We start from the raw sequence: 18,827 nt of genomic DNA, 5'->3' as shown, positions 1-18,827 counted from the left end.
GATCGAACCCAGTGGCTTATGCATGCTAGGAGAGCACTCTACATCTGATCCACAACCCCAGCCCTCTCTCTTTCTTTCATTTTCTTCCTTTCTTCCTTCCTTCCTTTTTCTTTCCTTCCTTTCTTCCTTTGTTTCTCCCTTCCTTCCTTCCTTTTTCCTTTCTTTCTCCTTTCTTTCTTCTCTCTCTCTCCCTCCCTCCCTCCCTCCCTTCCTTCCTTCCTTCCTTCCTTCCTTCCTTCCTGGATTTAACCCAGCACACTTTACCATTGAGCTACATTCTCAGACCTTTTTATTTTTTTATGAAAGATTTAACGCCAGCGTCAGCAATTTAGGGAGGCCCTAAGTAACTTTGTGAGACCCCGTCTTAAAAAAATAAAAAGGGCTGGAGATGTAGTTCAATGGTAGATTGCCCATTGGTTAAATCTTCAGTAACCATCCCCCACCCCTGCAAAATAAAGGATTGGGAATGTAGCTCAGTGATGGAGCAATCCTAATCCTGGGTTCAATTCCCCATACCCCCTCCCCAAATAAATGAATGAGAAAATAAGTGAAAATTAGTTAAAAGTCTAATTGGCAGGTAGTACATGTTAGCTCCAGTGGTGAATGATGATGGTCATTATACAAAGAATTTAGCACAAAGCCTAAAACAAGAGATCAGTATACTCATTTTTAGGCTTTGCTCACATGTGTACACTACATTCTATACCCCAACCCAGTCCTCTCCCCTGAACTCAAATCCATGCTATCTCTAGACCCTTCTCTGAATGTCTCACAGATATCTAAAATCCACCTGCTCAATAAAGAACTAAAATCTTTTCCCACAAATAAGTTCTACGTCTTAGGTTTCTTATCCAGGCCAGACAGCCATCTACCCAATTAATTGCCTCTGTCAGAAACCAGTAGGCAACTAGGGACTCCATGATAAAGTCACCTCACCCTGTGCAGATAACGAAAAAGCAAGTGTTTTAGAAATACACAGAAAGCCGGGCGCGGTGGCGCATGCCTGTAATCCCAGTGGCTTGGGAGGCTGATTTAGGAGGATCGAAAATTCAAAGCCAGCCTCAGCAAAAGTGAGGCACTAAGCAACTCGGAGAGACCCTGTCTCTAAATAAAATACAAAATAGGGCTAGGGATGTGGCTCAGTGGTTGAGTGCCCCTGAGTTCAACCCCTGGAACCTCCCACCCCCCCCAAAAAAAAAAAAAAGATTCTGCTTGGGGCTGGGGATGTGGCTCAAGTGGTAGCATGCTCGCCTGGCATGTGTGCAGCCCGGGTTCGATCCTCAGCACCACATACAAACAAAGATGTTGTGTCCGCCGAAAACTAAAAAATAAATATTTTAAAAAAAGAAAGAAATACACAGATCATTTACATGTCCTCCTTCCTCTACTAGGCAAAAATCTCTCAAGAATACCACTTTGTGCCTGTAATCACAACTATGCAGCAAGTGGAGGAAGAGGCAGGAGGATCAAAAGTTTGAAGCCAACCTGAGCGATTTAGCAACACTTGTCTCAAAATAAAAAGAGCCAGGGGTGTAGCTCAATTACAGAGTTATAGAATGCCCTTGGGTTCAATCCCCAGTACCACTACCAAAAAAAAAAAATTACTTTGGTCTTATTCATTGGTAGTATCATTTAGCATTGCGTTTTATTGCCAGACATAGAAAACCCTAGCAACCATGGTTTAAACAAATACAAAGTTATTTTTCTATGCAATAAGAGATCTAGAGAGGGATGAGTCTTGGTTTGGTGCTACAAAGTCACCAAAATTAAAGGTGCCGGCTGGGGCTGGGGCTCAGTGGTGGAGCACTAGCCTGACATGTATGAGGCGCTGGATTCGCTGGGTTCGATCCTCAACACCACATAAAAATAAATAAATAAAATAAATATATTTTTAATAAATAAATAAATATATTGTGTCCATCTACAACTAAAAAATATATATATATATATAAAAGCTATAGGTTCTTTGGAGGCTGAGGCAAGAAGAGTGAAAATTTGAGGACAGTTTGGCAACTTAGTGAAGCCCTGTCTCAAAATAAAAAATAAAAAGGGCTGGGGATATAGCTCAGTGGTTAAAAAGTCCCTGTACTCAATACCCAGAACCAGGAGTGAAAAAAAGGAAGGAGTTTACTTGAACCTTGGCAAGGTTATGCACACATAATTCTAGCTACTCAGGAGACTGAGACAGGAAAATCACTTGAGCCTAGGAGTTCTAGGCCAGCCTAGATAACACAGCAATAACCCATCTCAAAAAAAAAAAAATTTCCTCTGGGGTGTAGCTTAGTGGTAGAGTGCCTGCCTCGCACGCATGAGGCACTGGGTTCAATCCTCAGACCACATAAAAATAAATCAGTAAAATAAAGGAATTGTGTCCATCCTCCCTCTCTCTCTCTCTCTCTCTCTCTCTCTCTCTCTCTCTCTCTCTCTATATATATATATATATATATATATATATATATATATATACATATATATATATGTATATATATATATATGTATATATAAATATTTGGGCTAGAGGTGTATGTATCTCAGCGATAAGAGTACATGCTTAGCATTAGAATGTTCAGGGTCCTGGGTTCAATCCCCAGCACACACACAAACACGAAATTAATTAATTAAAAAACAGATTTTTAAAAAGTTAACTATAGGGTTAGGGTTGTGGCTCAGCGGTAGAGAGTTCACCTAGCACATTCGAGGCCTTGGGTTCTATCCTCAGCACCACATGTAAATAAATAAAATAAAGGTATTGTGTCCAACTACAACTAAAAAGAAATATTTAAAAAAAATTAACTATAGCTGGATATGGTGGCTCACACCACACTGGTAATCCCAGCAACTCCAACTCAGGATGCTGAAGCCGGAGGATCACAAATTCAAGGCCTGCCTTAACAATTTAGCCAGACCTCAGAAACTCAGCAAGACCTTGTCTCAAAATAAAAAATGAAAAGGGGCACCATGGCGCAGATGGCTTAGGAAGCTGAGGCAGGAGGATAGAAAATTCAAAGCCAGCCTCAGCAACTAAGAAACTCAGTGAGACCTTGCCTTTAAATAAAATACCCAAAAAAAAAAAAAAAAGGCAGAGGATGTGCCTCAGTGGTTAAGTGCCCCTGGGTTCAATCCCTCATACCAAAACAAAAAATGAGAGCGGATGCTAGGGATATTACTCAGTGGTAAAGATCCCCTGTGTTTAATCCCCAGAATCAAGAACAAACAAACAAAAGTTAACTGCAGGTATTGAGTTGTTTTTATATTCCAAATGCTGTACTAAATGCTTTATATACACAGAAATTATTTACAGTTATGTATGTTCTCATTGACATTTTCCCCCCAGTACTGGGATTGAACTCTGGGCCTGATGCGCTGAATTACATACATCCTCAGCCCTTTTCTTTTTTTCTTTTTTTTTTGAGGGGGTAGGGTACTAGGGATTGAACTCAGGGGCACTCAACCACTGAGCCACATTCCCAGACCAGGGTCTTACTGAGTTGCTTAGTGCCTCTCTTTTGCTGAGGCTGGCTTTAAACTTACGATCCTCCTGCCTCAGCCTCCCAAAATGTTGGGATTACAGGGGGGTGCCACCGTGCCCAGCCCTTTTCATTTTTTAATCTGAGACAGGGTCTTGCTAAGTTGCCCATGCTGTCCTTAAACTTTCCATTCTTTAGACTTAGTATCCTAGGTCATCTCCTGCCATAGTGTCCTAGGTCACTGAGATTATAGGGATGAGCTACTGCACCCAGTTCCAATACTGTTTTGGAACACTTCCATCACATCAATAAGATACACCACCTTTTGCTAGTTAAAATCACTTGGGATTAGTTACAAACAACCTCTATTTCTACCCAAACCCAAGGCAACCATTAATTTACTTTTTTGCGTAGATTTGCCTTTTCTGGATATATTTCATGTAAATAGAGCCATACAATATGTGGTCTTTTGTGTCTGACTTCTTTCACTAAGCATATATATATTTTTAAGATTCATTCATGTTGTAGCATGCGTAAGTATTTCCTTCCTTTTTATTGTTGAATAATGTCCCATTATGGTATTGATTGACGTTTGGGTTATTTCTACCTTTTGGCCATTATGAAAGGAGCTGTATGAACATTTATGTACAAGTGAACCTATGTTTGCCTTTTTCTTGGATAGATAACTTAGAGTGGAATAATTGCTTGGTTGTATAGTAAATTTATGTTTATCTTTTTAAAAAACTGTCAGGCACAGTGGCGCATGTTTGTAATCCCAGCGGCTCAGGAGGCTGAGACAGGAGGATCAAGAGTTCAAAGCCAGCCTCAGCAAAAGCCAGGTTCTAAGCAACTCAGTGAGACCCTGTCTCTAAATAAAATACAAAATAGGGTTGGGGATGTGGCTCAGTGGTTCAGTACCCCTGAGTTCAATACCTGGTACCAAAAAAATAAAACAAACAAACAAACAAAAAACTACCAAACTGTTTTCTAAAGTGACCGTACAATTTTACATTCCCATTAATATATGAGTATTTACATTTCTCCACAAACTTGCCAACATTTGTTATTGTCTATCTTTCTGATTATAACCATTCTAGTGGGTGTGAAGTAGTATCTCATTGTGTTCTTAATTTGCCTTTCCCTAATGACTAATGATGTTGAGCATCTTTTATGTTCTTATTAGCCATTCATATATCCTCTTTGGGGAAATGTCTATTCAAATCTTTTGTCCAGTCTTTAATTGGGTTGTTTGAATTATTATTATTCAGTTTTAAGAGTTCTTTATATAATTCTGGGTACAAGTGCTTTACTAGATATACGCTTTATAAATATTTTTGTTCTGTGGTTTATCTTTTTACTTTCTTTATAGTGTCTTTTGAAGCATGAGAGTTTTTAATTTATGAATTGATGAAATTCAATTTGTCAATTTATTTTATGAATTGTGCTTTTGTACTTTGACTTAATATGGTCATATTTCTAATCTGCCTCCAAAGTTTATCCAGAACTCAGCATTTACCTCCACCTCCATGCTTCCACCCTGGTCCCAGCCATCTGTAGCCTGAATAGGATAATTGCCATAGTCTCCTAATTGTCTGCTTCTGCCTTTGCCCTCTGCAGTCTCCTCAACACAGCAGAATGATTCTTTAATATTAGAAGCCAGATCATGTTACTCCTCTTCTTCAAACCATCAAAAGACTTCCCAGCTCATTTTGGAGAGAAGCCAAGTCCTTTTAACAGCCTACAGACGATCCCCCCATCTACTCCCACCCCTGAGTATTTCCTCCCACAGCTCTCTCCTCCAGTTCTCTGTTCTCCCCTGTCTGACTGGCTTGCTGCCTCAGCTCCTTCAGGGACTTGCTGTAAGGTTGCTTCCTCATTGAAGTCCTCCCTGATCACCAATGTGTTTTTGCTTTATCATTCTGTGGTTCAAGTCTCCCAATTAGCACATTGGCTTCCTGAGTGCAGGGGTTGTGTTCACCACTATCCTTAGCGCTTAGGACAGTCCCAACTCTAATACCTGAATGAATCAGCATTACTTAGTTTCAACCACTTAATGAACTTCTGCAATTGACATTATTGCTGTCCCCATTTTATAATTGAGAAAGTCAAGGTGAAAGGATGTCAGAAAACTTGGAATGAATAGTGGACCTGAGGATATATGTTGAATAAAAGAGTGAAGAATGAAGCCGGGCATGGTGTCATATGCCTGTGATCCCAGCCACTTGGGAGGCTGAGACAGGAGGATTGAGAGTTCAAAGCCAGCCTCAGCAACTTAGCAAGGCCTTAAGCAATTTAGCGAGAACTTGTCTCAAAAAATATAAAAAAGGGATGGGGAAGTGGCCCAGTGGTTAAGCATCTCTGTGTTCAATCCCTCCTACCAAAAAAAAAAAAAAAAAAGGGTGAAGGATAAACTGGATGAACTGAATAGCAACAGGAAGGACGTGCTTGCATTGTAATGATGCCTTTTGACCTTCCCCTCAGGAGTCAGTCACACCCAACCCTCACTGTGGCACTAGCTGCTAGAAGTAAACATCTTCCCAGGTGCTTTGGAAGGCTCCAGCTGCCAGAAAGGAAGTCGTGATAATAAGCCCCAGGAACTCACTGATACACCCTGATCTGCTCAGCCTGGTTCAATGGGGAGGAGTCTTCAGCAGCCAGTTCAATTTCTGTAAATTAAGACAATTCAGACAAGATGAAATATAAGTGCAAATATAAAAATACTTAGAGGCAGGCATACACATACCCACAAATTCTCTGAATTCCAAGCATTAACAAAATATCATTTCACTTCTAGCTCTGATGTGTTCTCCCTGCTTCGCAGAGGATGACTCAATGTTACAGCCAAGAGCTCAAAAAACCTTGGTGAGCAGAAACAACAAGGTGCCCTAAGGACTATTGCTACATCACATTCATTCCTTTATCCTTTGCTTCCACCAGCTGTTCTATCTGTATTGTTTATTTTTTTATCTCTAAAATATCTTCCTCTCAAGGCCAACTCTTATCCATTATTTAACATTGGATTCAAATTTACCCATTCATGCATTTTTATTTAAAGACTTTTATTTTTTATTTATTCATTTATTTATTTATTTTTAGTTATCAGCGGACACATCTTTGTATGTGGTGCTGAGGATCATACCCGGGCCTCACGAATGCCAGGCGAGCGCGCTACCGCTTGAGCCACATCCCCAGCCCGATTTTTAAATTTTTTTTTTGAGAGAGAGAATTTTAATATTTATTTTTTGGTTTTCGGCCGACACAACATCTTTGTTTGTATGTGGTGCTGAGGATCGAACCCGGGCCGCACGCATGCCAGGCGAGCGCGCTACCGCTTGAGCCACATCCCCAGCCCTAAAGACTTTTAATAAGCACCTATTTTACACTGGCCCTGGAAATACAGAGACAATTCTCTCTCTCCACTTGAACAATTACAGATACCTCAAACTCCAAAAAAACAAACTCCTTGGTTCTTCCCCAATCTCATCCACCTCAGTGTTCCCCATTCTCAGTAAAATCACCAGAGTCCATCCAACCACCCAGTCTTTCTGGATTCTTTTCCCTTGCAGCCTACATCCAATCTTTTCTTAAAAAATTAATTTACTTACTTATTTTAATTTTTTTTAGTTGTAGTCAGACACAATACCTTTATTTTATTTTTTATGTGGTGCTGAGAATCGAACCCAGTGCCTTGCACATGTTAGGTGAGCGCTCCACCGCTGAGCCACAAGCCCAGCCCCCCTTCTTTCTTTCTTTTCTTTTCTTTTTCTTTTTGTTACCTACTGGGGATTGAACTCAGGGGCACTAGAGCACTGAGCCACATCCGCAGCCATATTTTGTATTTTATTTAGAGACAGCGTCTCACTGAGTTGCTTAGCGCCTTACTTTTGCTGAGGCTGGCTTTGAACTCTTGATCCTCCTGTCTCAGCCTCCTGAGCTGCTGGAATTATAGGTATGCACCACTGCCCCTTGGGGCAACACATCCAATCTTATCAGTTTCACTTTCAGAACTATGTCCTGAAGCCTTATTTTACCTCCACCATCACCACTGTTCCACTCTAAGCCACCATCACCTCCCACCTGGACCCCTAACAACATTCCTCTAACAGTATCCCCCCGCTGCTGTCTGCTCTGGCCTTTCCCAGTCAGTTCGCAAAGTTGCTGCCAGAGCTCTCTCTCTGAAAGACTAATCTAATGAATTCCCTGCTCCATTGAAAACACTTAAAAAGCTTCCTGTGCCTTCACCGGGAATTCCAAGTCCCTTGTCTTAGCCTCTAAGGCCTTTAGTGATTTGGCCCCTGCCCAATCTCCACCCCCTCCTGCTCCAATTTTCCTTTGCTCTCTGGCTGAAGCCATGTTGATTCATTCTGTTTTCTTTCTTCCTTTTTGGGAGGTGCCAGGGATCTATCCTAGGCAAGTGCTCTCCCACAGAACTATATCCACAGTCCTTGTTCTGTTTTTCTAAAACAGTTCTTGAAAAAAGCTATGCTTTCTCCTGCCTCAGGACCTTTACACCAGTCAAGCCACTTTCTCACAGAAGCCTCTCTGACTCCCCATCCTAATCTGGGTCCTGCAGGCAGTCCTGTGCTGTTCTCACCACACTCTACAGTTTTCCTGTAAAGTCTCTGTGGGAATTGTAATTACATATGTGTTTAAGATTTCCTGGACCAAGTGTGTTTTCCCACCAGATTAAGCACTCTATGAGTAGGGACTTTGTTGTTTCACCATTGAATCCAGCACCTTGTACAATGCCTGATTCATGATAAGTCCTCAGTAAATATTCCTGAAATATTATCTGTGAAAGTAATGAACAATGAAGCTTGATGGGTTGCAGTTTATGTAGTAGTTAAGCAGTTAGGCTCTGGAGTCATACAAATCTAAATTTAAATCTAGGTTGTTCTCTTCCTAGCTGTGTCACTTCTTACAGTGAGTTGGTTGGCCTCTCTGAACCTTAGTCTTTTTTATTTTTTTAAAGAGAGATGAGAGAGAGAAAGAGAGAGAGAGAGAGAGAATTTTTTTTTTTGAGAGAGAATTTTAATATTTATTTTTTAGTTCTCGGCGGACACAACATCGTTGTTTGTATGTGGTGCTGAGGATCGAACCGGGCCGCACGCACGCCAGGCGAGCGCGCTACCGCTTGAGCCACATCCCCAGCCCTGAACCTTAGTCTTCATTTATAAAAGGAGATAATAATACAAGCTACTGTACAGGGTTTGTAGGGGAATTGAATTTTAACAATGCACATACAATTCTTGTTGCATTTAAGTGCTTAGTAATGCTGTAAGGTAGTATATACTTATTAATGCTAGTGTATTAGAGCAGTAATAGGTACATACCATGCGTTTGTTGATTGTAAATCTTTAGGACTACATAGAAGCTCAAATGGGGTGGGAGGAACTGCAGAGAAGGCCCTGAAAATGTGCCAGAGAGAGGAGGCCGTAGAGGGCAAAGTCTGAAGAAAGGTCTGGGACAGAAGGTCTTTGTGGAAGACTGAGGAGTACCTCAGTTTAAAGTACAGTTCAGGTCCCGAATGAATGACTCATTATCTTTTTATTTGTTTGTTTTAAACATGCTGTGACTTGGGCTGGGGATGTGGCTCAAGCGGTAGTGCGCTCCCCTGGCATGCGTGTGGCCCGGGTTCAATCCTCAGCACCACATACAAACAAAGATGTTGTGTCCGCCGAAAACTAAAAAATAAATATTAAAAAATGCTCTCTCTCTTTAAAAACAAAAACAAAAACAAAAAAACATGCTGTGACTTGTTAAATCTCCATTTGAGCCATTCCTACTCATTGTGTGGGGGACTGGGAGAGGCCCCCCCCCAAAAAAAATAAAAAGCAGCTTATCATGAAGAAGTAGAATTGGTATGGTGATGCAAGTCCCTCTCTTCTTAGTTCAAGTGGTTGCGGGATGGGAAGTCCTTCTGGAAGCTGGCTAGGAGCAAAAGGAAAGACCGAGGAGCAGGCAGTGGAGATTTTGAGACCGAGCCCCATCCATAACTGTTTATGATGGTCAGATTTTACTTCGGAGTCCCTGCTTTGGGTCAAGCATGTTGGTGCATGCTTGTAATCCCAGCAGCTGAGGCAGGAGGATCATGAGTTCAAAAACACAAAATAGGGCTGGGGATGTGTGGCTCAGTGGTCGAGTGTCCTTGGGTTTAATCCTTGTTACTCTCTCCACCAAAAAAAAAAAAAAAAAAAAAAAGATCACAGTCGGGTGGAGAAGGCAGAAGAGGAACCACACCATAATTATGATGTCAATTTGCATTTCATTTCTCCACTGCAACCTGGATGATTTTCTTGGTATTTTTCCCATATTCCTACTTGAACAGCTGAAGAAGCAAGAATAATTTCAGCACAGTGCTATGGTTACTGGACCAACAACACAGCTGGATGTGAGACTGGTGGAAGGTGGGGGAGGAAAGGGCTAAGAAGGGACCCCTAAAGGACTTGGATGAGGTGTTCCAGGAAGGGTGTTCTGGTAGAGAGACTAAGAAACGCAACTGTGGAATGAGGTGTTTCCTACCTCTGATAACTATTTATGAAAAAAGTATATTTCAGAGACAAAAGAACTAAAAACTATGGTTAAAATAGGGAACATCACCACCTGGAAAAATCACTGCTAACCTTTTGGTGTATGTCCCTGCCAGTGCTCCTCTAATTTTAAAGCTCATACAAGAAAGCATAGATTGGGGCTGGGGATGTGGCTCAAGCGGTAGCGTGTTCGCCTGGCATGCGTGCGGCCCGGGGTTCGATCCTCAGCACCACATACAAAGATGTTGTGTCCGCCGAAAACTAAAAAAATAAATATTAAAATTCATTCTCTCTCTCTCTTTAAAAAAAAAAAAGACGGGCTGGAGATGTGGCTCAGCGGTAGCGCGCTCGCCTGGCATGCGTGCGGCCCAGGTTCGATCCTCAGCACCACATACCAACAAAGATGTTGTGTCCGCCGAGAACTAAAAAATAAATATTAAAAATTCTCTCTCTCTCTCTCTCTCTCTCTCTTTAAAAAAATAAAATAAAAAATAAAAAAATAAAAAAAAAAAAAGAAAGAAAGCATAGACTGCAAGTCTGGTTCGGCAAGTCTGGATTGGGGTTTGAGATTCTGCACTTTAGAGCTCCCTGGGAACACAGACACTAAATGTTTGGATAGGTCTAATTTAGGTTGTTAGTTTTTCAGTATTATGAATGACACTGCAGTGAATTTTTGCTAATAGATTTTTAAAATATTTGTCCAACTGTTTCCCTCATGTAAATTCCTAAAGTGTATTGCTGGGTCAATAATAAAAACATATTCTAAGGCTTTTTTGTGGGGCGGGTAAGTATTGGGGATTGATCTCAGGGGCATTTGACCACTCAACCATATCCCCAGCCTTATTATTATTATTATTATTTTAAATTTTATTTAAAGACAAGGTCTCACTGAGTTGCTTAGTGTCTTGCTTTGGCTAAGGCTGGCTTTGAACTCCCAAGCCTCCTGCCTTGGCCTTCCAAGCCACAGGAATTACAGGTGTTTGCCACCAAGCCCTGCTACCTTAAGGCTTTTGATAGAATTGCAAATTTTCAGCCCACACACCAGTAATCCCAGCTGGAAGGCTGAGACAGGAGAATTGGGAGTTTGAAGCCAGCCTCAGCAATGGCGAGTTGCTAAGCAACTCAGTGAGACCCTGTCTCTAAATAGAATACAATGTAGGGCTGGAGATATGGTTCAGTGACCAGTACCCTCGCATACATAAAAAGAAATTGCAAATTTTCTTCCAAAAAAGATAGAATCAGTTTTGCTTCTTCCCACTAGTAATATATGAATACCTAATTCCCTACACCAATGCTGATATATAACTTTTGCCTTTAATTTTTTTTTTTTTTTTCGTTTTGCAGAACTGGGGATTGAACCCAATGCCTTTGCCTGCCAGGCACGTGGTCTACTACTAAGTCACATTCTCAGCCCTTGTTATTTTGAGAAAGGGTCTCTCCAGCCCAGACTGGCCTGGAATTTGTAATCTTCCTGCCTCTGCCTCCTGAGCTGCTGGGATTACAGGTGTGTAACACCATTCTTGGCAAGGGCAGTTTACTTTTGACCACAAAATTTAAACATTTTTAGACTCCAAAAGGCTCTTCTTTTATTTCAACACATATTCTTCAGATATGTTACTCAACTTTTTTGAGATACAGTAAGAATCTGCAATCAAGGAGCTGGGGGTGTAGAGTGTTTGCCTGAGTTTGAATACCAGCACCACCAAAAACAAACAAACCAAACCCCCCCCAAAAAAAAAACTGCAATCAAAATTGAGGGAAGGGGGCTGGGGATGTGGCTCAAGCGGTAGCGCGCTCGCCTGGCATGCGTGCGGCCCGGGTTCGATCCTCAGCAGCACATACAAACAAAGATGTTGTGTCCTCCGAAAACTAAACAATAAATAAAAAAAAAAATTAAAAAAAAAAAAATCGAGGGAAGGGAGCCAGGTGCAGTGGCGCATGTCTGTGATCCCAGTGGCTTGGGAGGTTGAGGCAGGAGGCTTGTGAGTTTAAAGTCGGCCTCAGCAAAAGCAAGGCACTAAGTAACTCTGAGAGACCCTGTCTCTAAATAAAATACAAAAAATAGGCTGGAGATGTGGCTCAGTGGCTGAGGGCCCCTAAATCCAATCCCTGGAACCACTGAAACCCGCCCCCCCCCAAAAAAAAAAAAAAAGATAATGATGAAGACTAGCTGTGTCAGGTAATAAAACAAAGCCAAAGAAGTTAAATTAGCAGTTCTGGCTTAGACTGAAGATGCAGATGAGTGAAACAGACTCCACAGCCTAGGAGTATACTCTGTACATATAATAACTTCATATGTGATTTTTTAATTTGTTTATTTATTAGTTTTTTATTGTTTATTTTATGTATTTATGTATTTATGTATTTATTTTGTACTGGGGATTGAATGCAGGGGTACTCTACCACTGAGCTCCATCCTCAGAACTTATTATTATTTTGAGACAGGTTCTCACTAAGTTGCCCAGAATGGCCTCAAAGTTAACAATCTTCCTAACTCACCCTCCCAAGTAGCTGGGATTACAAATATGCACCACTGCCACTGCAATGGGCTTCTCACAGAATATTTAAAGTGTTTTTTTTCTTTTCTTTCTTTTTTTTTTTAGAGAGAGAGAGAGAGAGAGAGAGAGAGAGAGAGAGAGAGAGAGAGAGAGAGAGAAATTTTAATATTTATTTTTTATTTCTCGGCGGACACAACATCTTTGTTTGTATGTGGTGCTGAGGATTGAACCCGGGCCGCACGCATGCCAGGTGAGCGCGCTACCGCTTGAGCCACATCCCCAGCCCTCTTTTTGTAGTCAGGATCAAATCTAGGACCTTGTGCATGCTAGGCCAGTGCTCTACCATTGAGCTATATCCCCAGCTTGTCATGGTATATTTAAATGAAAAGGCTATTTGCAGAAAGATATGAACAATGATTCTAATGATGTAAAGGTTATGTGCATGTTTGCATATTCATAGAAAAGGCTCATAAAGGCATGGACTAAATGGTGAATAGTTTTTCTCACCAGGAAGTTGGGGGGTAGGAAGAGAATGGAGACTTTAACACTTATCCCCTTATTCTATTCAAGTATTTCTTGCTTTAAAAGCAGTTAATATTAATTGTATGATTATAAAAATTTGATTAATTTGAAATTAAAGTAATATTAACTATTTACAGAGAATTCAGAAAACAAAACAAAAAAACCTGTCCTTAAAACTCTTTCACTAGGCAGAGAACCTTAGAGTTAGGCAGACTAAGAGTAATACCTGGTCCTGCTGGGCATATCTATAATCCCAGTGACTTGGGAGGTTGAGGCAGGAGGATTGCAAGATCAAGGCCAGCCTCAGCAATTTTGCAAGGCCCTAAGCAACTTACTGAGACCGTCTCAAAATAAAAAAATAAAAAGGGCTGGGGATATGGCACAGTGGTAAAGCATCCCTGGGTTCAATCCCTAGTACCAAAGGAAAAGTGATACCAACTCCACCAAATTCTGGTTGGAACCACTGAGTAGCTTTCTAACCCATATGTAAAGCCTCCCCACCAATCAATGCTGACTTTATCCTTCTAGCTGCTCAGGTCTAAACTGTGGGGTCAACCCTGATTCCTTTTTCTCATCCAATCCATCAGTTATTCCTCTCAGCTTTGCCTTCAAGATAATAAAATCTGGCCTCTCACACCTGGACTTCTATACTCTGGAACCTCTCCCTTGCTACTCATTCCCTTGCTCAGTGTCACAGCCACACCAGCTTTATCAGGCACATTCCTGCCCAGTGCCTTTGCTTTAGTTGACCCTTCTGTCTGGATATGTGTGTGTGTGTGTGTTACTAAGGCTAGCTTTGAACTCATCATCCTCCTGCCTCAGCTTTCTGAGCTGCTGGGATTATAGATGTGCTCCACTGGGCCCAGCCCATATCCTATCTTTAAAAAAATTTTTTTTGTAGTTGTAATGCTAATGCTCACTAGCTATTATTTGTTGAATGAGTTGATGAAACAAATTTTTCCTTTCTATTAAAATATTTTCTTCTCCTCAGGACATTGTCTTGGTCATGACTGCCTTGAGAGGAGTATTGCCACAGCTGCTAGGACGTTAAGAATGGGTTGGCCTGGGCAGGGCTGTGGGCAGGCAGACAAGGGAGGTGACATGACAGCAGTCCAGAATGCCTTTGTTTATTTTTATGTGGTGCTGAGGATCGAACCTAGTGCCTCATGCATGCTAGGCATTCTGCCACTGAGCTATACCCCAGCCCCTCAAATCCCATCTTTTCAATGAGGCTTCCCCTTATTACCCCACGTGCCTGGTCCTTCTTATTGTACCCTGCCCCACTCCCCAATACCATGGCACTTATCACCATTTAACAAACTATAAATACATATATATAAATATTTTTTTCCCCTTTCTTTTTGGTGGTGCTGGTGATTGAACTCAGGGCCTTGTGAATGCGAAGCAAGCACTCTACCAACTGAGCTATATCCCCAACCCTTTTTTTTTCTTGTGGCACTGGGGACTGAACCTAGGGCCTTGTGCATGTGAGGCAAGTCCTCTACCAACTGAGCTATATCCCCATTCCTATTTGCTATTTTTCCTATGTGTCATGTTTCCTAATTTTAGACTATGCATGCCCCAAGAACAGCAGTCTGTTCAGTTCACCGATGTTATTTGTTTCAAGTACCCAGAGGGTAACTGCCACATGGCAAATGCTCATTAGCTATTATTTGTTGAATGAGTTGATGAAACAAATTTTTCCTTTCTATTAAAATATTTTCTTCTCCTCAGGACATTGTCTTGGTCATGACTGCCCTGAGAGAAGTATTGCCATAGCTGCTATGTTGAGAATGGGTTGGCCCGGCAGGACTGTGGGCAGGCAGACCAGGGAGGTGACATGACAGCAGTCCAGGTAAGAGGGTGGCTTGAGACAGAAAGAAGAGAAATATTGACAGTTGAAGAGGTGCCAAGTGGAGGCCAAATGACAGAGTTTGACCTGAGTTGAATGTAAAGGTAAGGAAGAGATGTCTGATAGGAAAGCTGACTGGCTGGGATGCCCAACTCTGTGATGGGGGCCCTGGTGAGGGGAGTGGTCTGGAGATAGGGATGGTCTAAGAGGGCAGGGGAAGGAGGGCTGACACTGGGTGATGGAAAAGGGTCTCTGGAGCAGGTATCAGTGGGTAATGGTCCCAACTCTGGTGTTCCTCTGCTGTGGTCTCTTGACAGTAACTCCACTTGAGCCTGTTGCCTCACCTGTGAAGGGGAAAGAGGAGTCTATTCTACCCTTGGGTTAGCAATCAGTCCATAAAGCACTTAGCCCAGAGCCTGCCTGGGGTGTTCTGAATACTGATGTCTCTCAAGTGAAAATTTCATGTTTATCCTTTACCTGAAGATGTTTAATGTCTTTTTTTTTTTTTTTTTTTTTGGTGGTGTTGGGGGAGTGCTGGGGATTGAACCCAAGGCTTCATGCATGCTGGGTAAAGCACTCTATCATTGAACCAAACCTAAAGTTTTCACACTTTTATGTATCAAATTTAATGAATCATGTAATGGTGGTGTCTTTTCCTTGAATGAATAGAAATATGCCAGGCACTGAACTAGGTGCTACGGATACTAAGAAGGGACCTGGTGTCAAGCCTCCATCACTCACAGCCCCCAGGAGACAGCTGCCAATACCAGAATGTGGCGAGGAACTTAGATGTTAGAGAGGTACTTCACTTGTCTGGGGGACCTGCATCCCTTTAAGTCAAAGCAGTCCCCTTAGAGGACCCCTCGACTCCACCCAGCTCACTTTCTAGGCCAGTGTCTCTACCTCAGTCACATTGTACTTCCTGAGTTTGGTGTTTGATTTCTTCCATGCTTCTGAGCCTTTGCACAGGTTATGTCCTCTGTTGGGAATGTTTTACCCATCGTTTAAATCTAAGCACTACTCACCCTATGAAGCAGCCTGAATCCAGCTAATGTCACTTTCTCCAGGAAGCCTTGCCCTGGGTCAGGTACTGCCTTAGTATACTCACGGCATCTCTGCGACAGGCCAATGGACTACGTCACGATGTTCTCTTTTAAGTGTTACTGCTGACTTAGGAATTTCTCTTCCTCACTTGTTCTGGGTTTCTATCCCTGAATCCCTAGAAGTTCCATAATTTTATAGCCAGGAAGGACTTGTCTGATCACCAGTGGGGAGGCCATAGGGCTCAATCAGTAGATGTTGCTGTGTATTTAGGGGCCACATCAACTTATAGTTTTTGGCATCCAGTATCCACACTGCAAAAATTAGAAGAGTCCTCATTAACCAGTTTACCCATGAAAGTGGTTGTTATTATTGTATTGGGGATTGAACCCAGGGGTGCTTTAACATTGAGCTACATTGTAGTCCTTTTTATTTTTTTAAATTTTGAGACAGGGTCTCGCCAAGTTGCTGATATTGGCCTCAAACTTGCAACCCTTCTGCCTCAGCCTCCCCAGCTGCTGGGATTATAGGCATGTGCCACCACACCCAGCATGGTCACAGGTTTTTATGCCATAGGGCCATCCTGCCCTTTAGGGGAGAAAGAAAGGAAGGAGGTGATTGTAGAGGGGGAATATGGCTTCTAGAAGGGGAAGCCCAGTATCCCCAATATGACAACCTATAGCATCCCAAGAGGAAGAGAGTTGAAGAGTGTACTCCCAATTCCAGGGTGGTTCAGGCCTGACTCTTGGTGGCTCCATTTTCAGGGCTGAAGAGACAGCCATGACAGGAGCCAGCCCTGTCACAAATACTCAGGATAGCCTCACTGTCCTCTCAAGAGCAGGCAATCTCCAGAACCCATGCTACTGACTTAGAGTCCAGATTCTTTGGATCCCAAAAGAGGTGAGATGGGAAGCCCAGTTTGTAAGAAATCTGATTATTCAAATTTATTACCATCAAGAATTATGCAATGATGCTGTAGTTTTTCTTAACAAATAGAAAACAGACTGTGTACAACAGTGAACTCTACAGCACTAGCATCCACAAGGTAAAAATGAATGTTTCATCCAACATTACCAACCCTGGATTGTTGATCTTGACTTAGCCTAGCTAGACCTGGGGACCTCGGCATCATGTCCCTTGGCTAAAACAGCTATGCACCCTTCCCCGCCCCCACTTACCTATCTAGATAGTGCTGCCCAGAGGAAGAGGCCCTCTCCCTGCCCCTCAGCAAGCTGAGATAATAAGTTTGATTATAGTACCATTGATAGAAGTCCAGTAGTCTTGCCACATTGGTTTATGAGGGCATCTTGAAGGAGTGGAAAAGAGCAATTCTTAGGGGCTTTGAAAACAGCTGCAAACCAGGAAGGAAAATCATCTGGCCCCTGCTGAGGACAGATATGTGCTACCAGGCCCACTGGCCTGGACCTGAAGGGCCAGCCACGCCCCCGCTGGGCCCTGAGGTGTGTGGGGCGTGACACAGACCCTGACCTGTGCCATTTGCTTGGCCATGTGGCCAGACTCCACAGCCTACAAATGCCAGCCCTACCGCAATGCTGGGGACAACAGCAAGGCTCTGCGAGCCCCTGGGTAGCCTCAGATGCACAGAGTCACTTCCCTCTTGGGGGTTTGAAGCAGAGGCCAGGGGATGACTCTCTGGTTTTCTCTTTCATTCCTTCTTCTTCCTTTTTTTTTTTTAAATGTTTTTTTGTTTGTTTCTTTTTAACCTTTGCAAACACGATGGTGATGAGGAATGCCTTGCTAGGCTCCCTCAGACACGTCTGTGGTTGTGGGCTGTGAATGTTAAACACACACTGGAACAGACGACTGGGGATGTGTTTCCTATCGCCTCCCCGCCCACCACTGTCTGTGGGGCCTAAAAAAGACTCTTAAAAGAAAAACAAAACAAAACCTAGAAGAAAAGAAAAAAAGGAAAAAAAACCCAGAAAACAAAAAACAAAAAGCAAAAAAGCAAAACTGTGTTTCCCTGCATTTGGCTGGAACAGGATCTCCTCTGAAGGGCTGGAGGAGCAGCCTGACCTGTGCCACTCCCGGGTCCATAGTCAAGCCTTGCTCAGGCTAGTGGTCCAGCTCCACATGAGGAAGGCAAGGCAAGTTCTGTCCTTCAGCATTATAAGACCAAAAAAAAAAAAAAAGGGTCCAAAGTGAACTCAAAAAGGAAAAAAAATGAGCCCCAAACCCTAAAATGGCCCATTCTGCAGTTAAGGATTTGCAAAAGGAAAAATCAGAGGGAAGAGGCTAGGATCCCTCAGTCTACCCCACCTAATGTATAAAAAGGAGGCTTTGCCCCCATCCCCACCCCATGAGAAGCATGAGAAACGCGGAACTGAACAGAGAGCTTGAAGCAGGCTCCAGTTGGGCCTGGTGGACAGAGAGCCTGCCTGCCGGTCCGCCCACTAGCCCAGGGGTGTTCTGGACTCTGATTGGTGTGGCAATGTTCCTTAAACGCTGTGATCCCAGTGGACTGTGCTTTGCCGGCAACAGCATCCGTGCAGGAGGGCTGGACGATGGTCGGTATGGCTCAGAGGAGCTGGGTCCCCTCCATAGCCCCCTAGTGGGGACAGCGGAGGAGAGGGGAGCAGTAGTTACGTTGCATAGTGGTCAAAGCTGCCGAGGTACTCCAGGGCCGCACGGTAGCACAGCTGGTACTGGTCCTGCCGGGACAGAGTGACTGGTCAGTGTAGGCAGTGCCAACGGATATCCCAAACCACACTGTTGAGAGGGCACTCACGCTGCAGCCCATGGCCTAGGGAATCAGTGTCTTCTGGCCAAGAGCAGGCGCTATACCCTGAGAGTTGCCCTAGGCACTATCCAGGGGCCTAAAAGAGCCTCTCAAGGCTGTTCTCTCTCCCTTCCCTCTCCCAGGCCCCTGTATCTACCTGTTTTACCTGCCACTCCA

The 18,827-nt window shown here is 43.0% G+C and overlaps 1 protein-coding gene across 1 annotated transcript in view; it reads right to left on the bottom strand.

The window, feature by feature from the left end:
• Positions 1-16,927: 16,927 nt before the first annotated feature.
• Positions 16,928-18,827, bottom strand: part of Ptprf (protein tyrosine phosphatase receptor type F) — an 83,488-nt gene continuing 81,588 nt past the window's right edge. The window contains exon 33 of the mRNA XM_026397720.2: positions 16,928-18,582. Coding sequence (XP_026253505.2) covers positions 18,514-18,582 — 69 coding nt within the window. The 3' untranslated portion in view covers positions 16,928-18,513. The remainder of the gene's footprint in view (positions 18,583-18,827) is intronic.

Source organism: Urocitellus parryii, chromosome 11, assembly GCF_045843805.1.
Source record: "Urocitellus parryii isolate mUroPar1 chromosome 11, mUroPar1.hap1, whole genome shotgun sequence".
Taxonomy (NCBI): Eukaryota; Metazoa; Chordata; class Mammalia; order Rodentia; family Sciuridae; genus Urocitellus; species Urocitellus parryii.
Note: the sequence above shows the minus strand (reverse complement) of the source record. Positions and strands in the feature narration are given on the sequence as shown.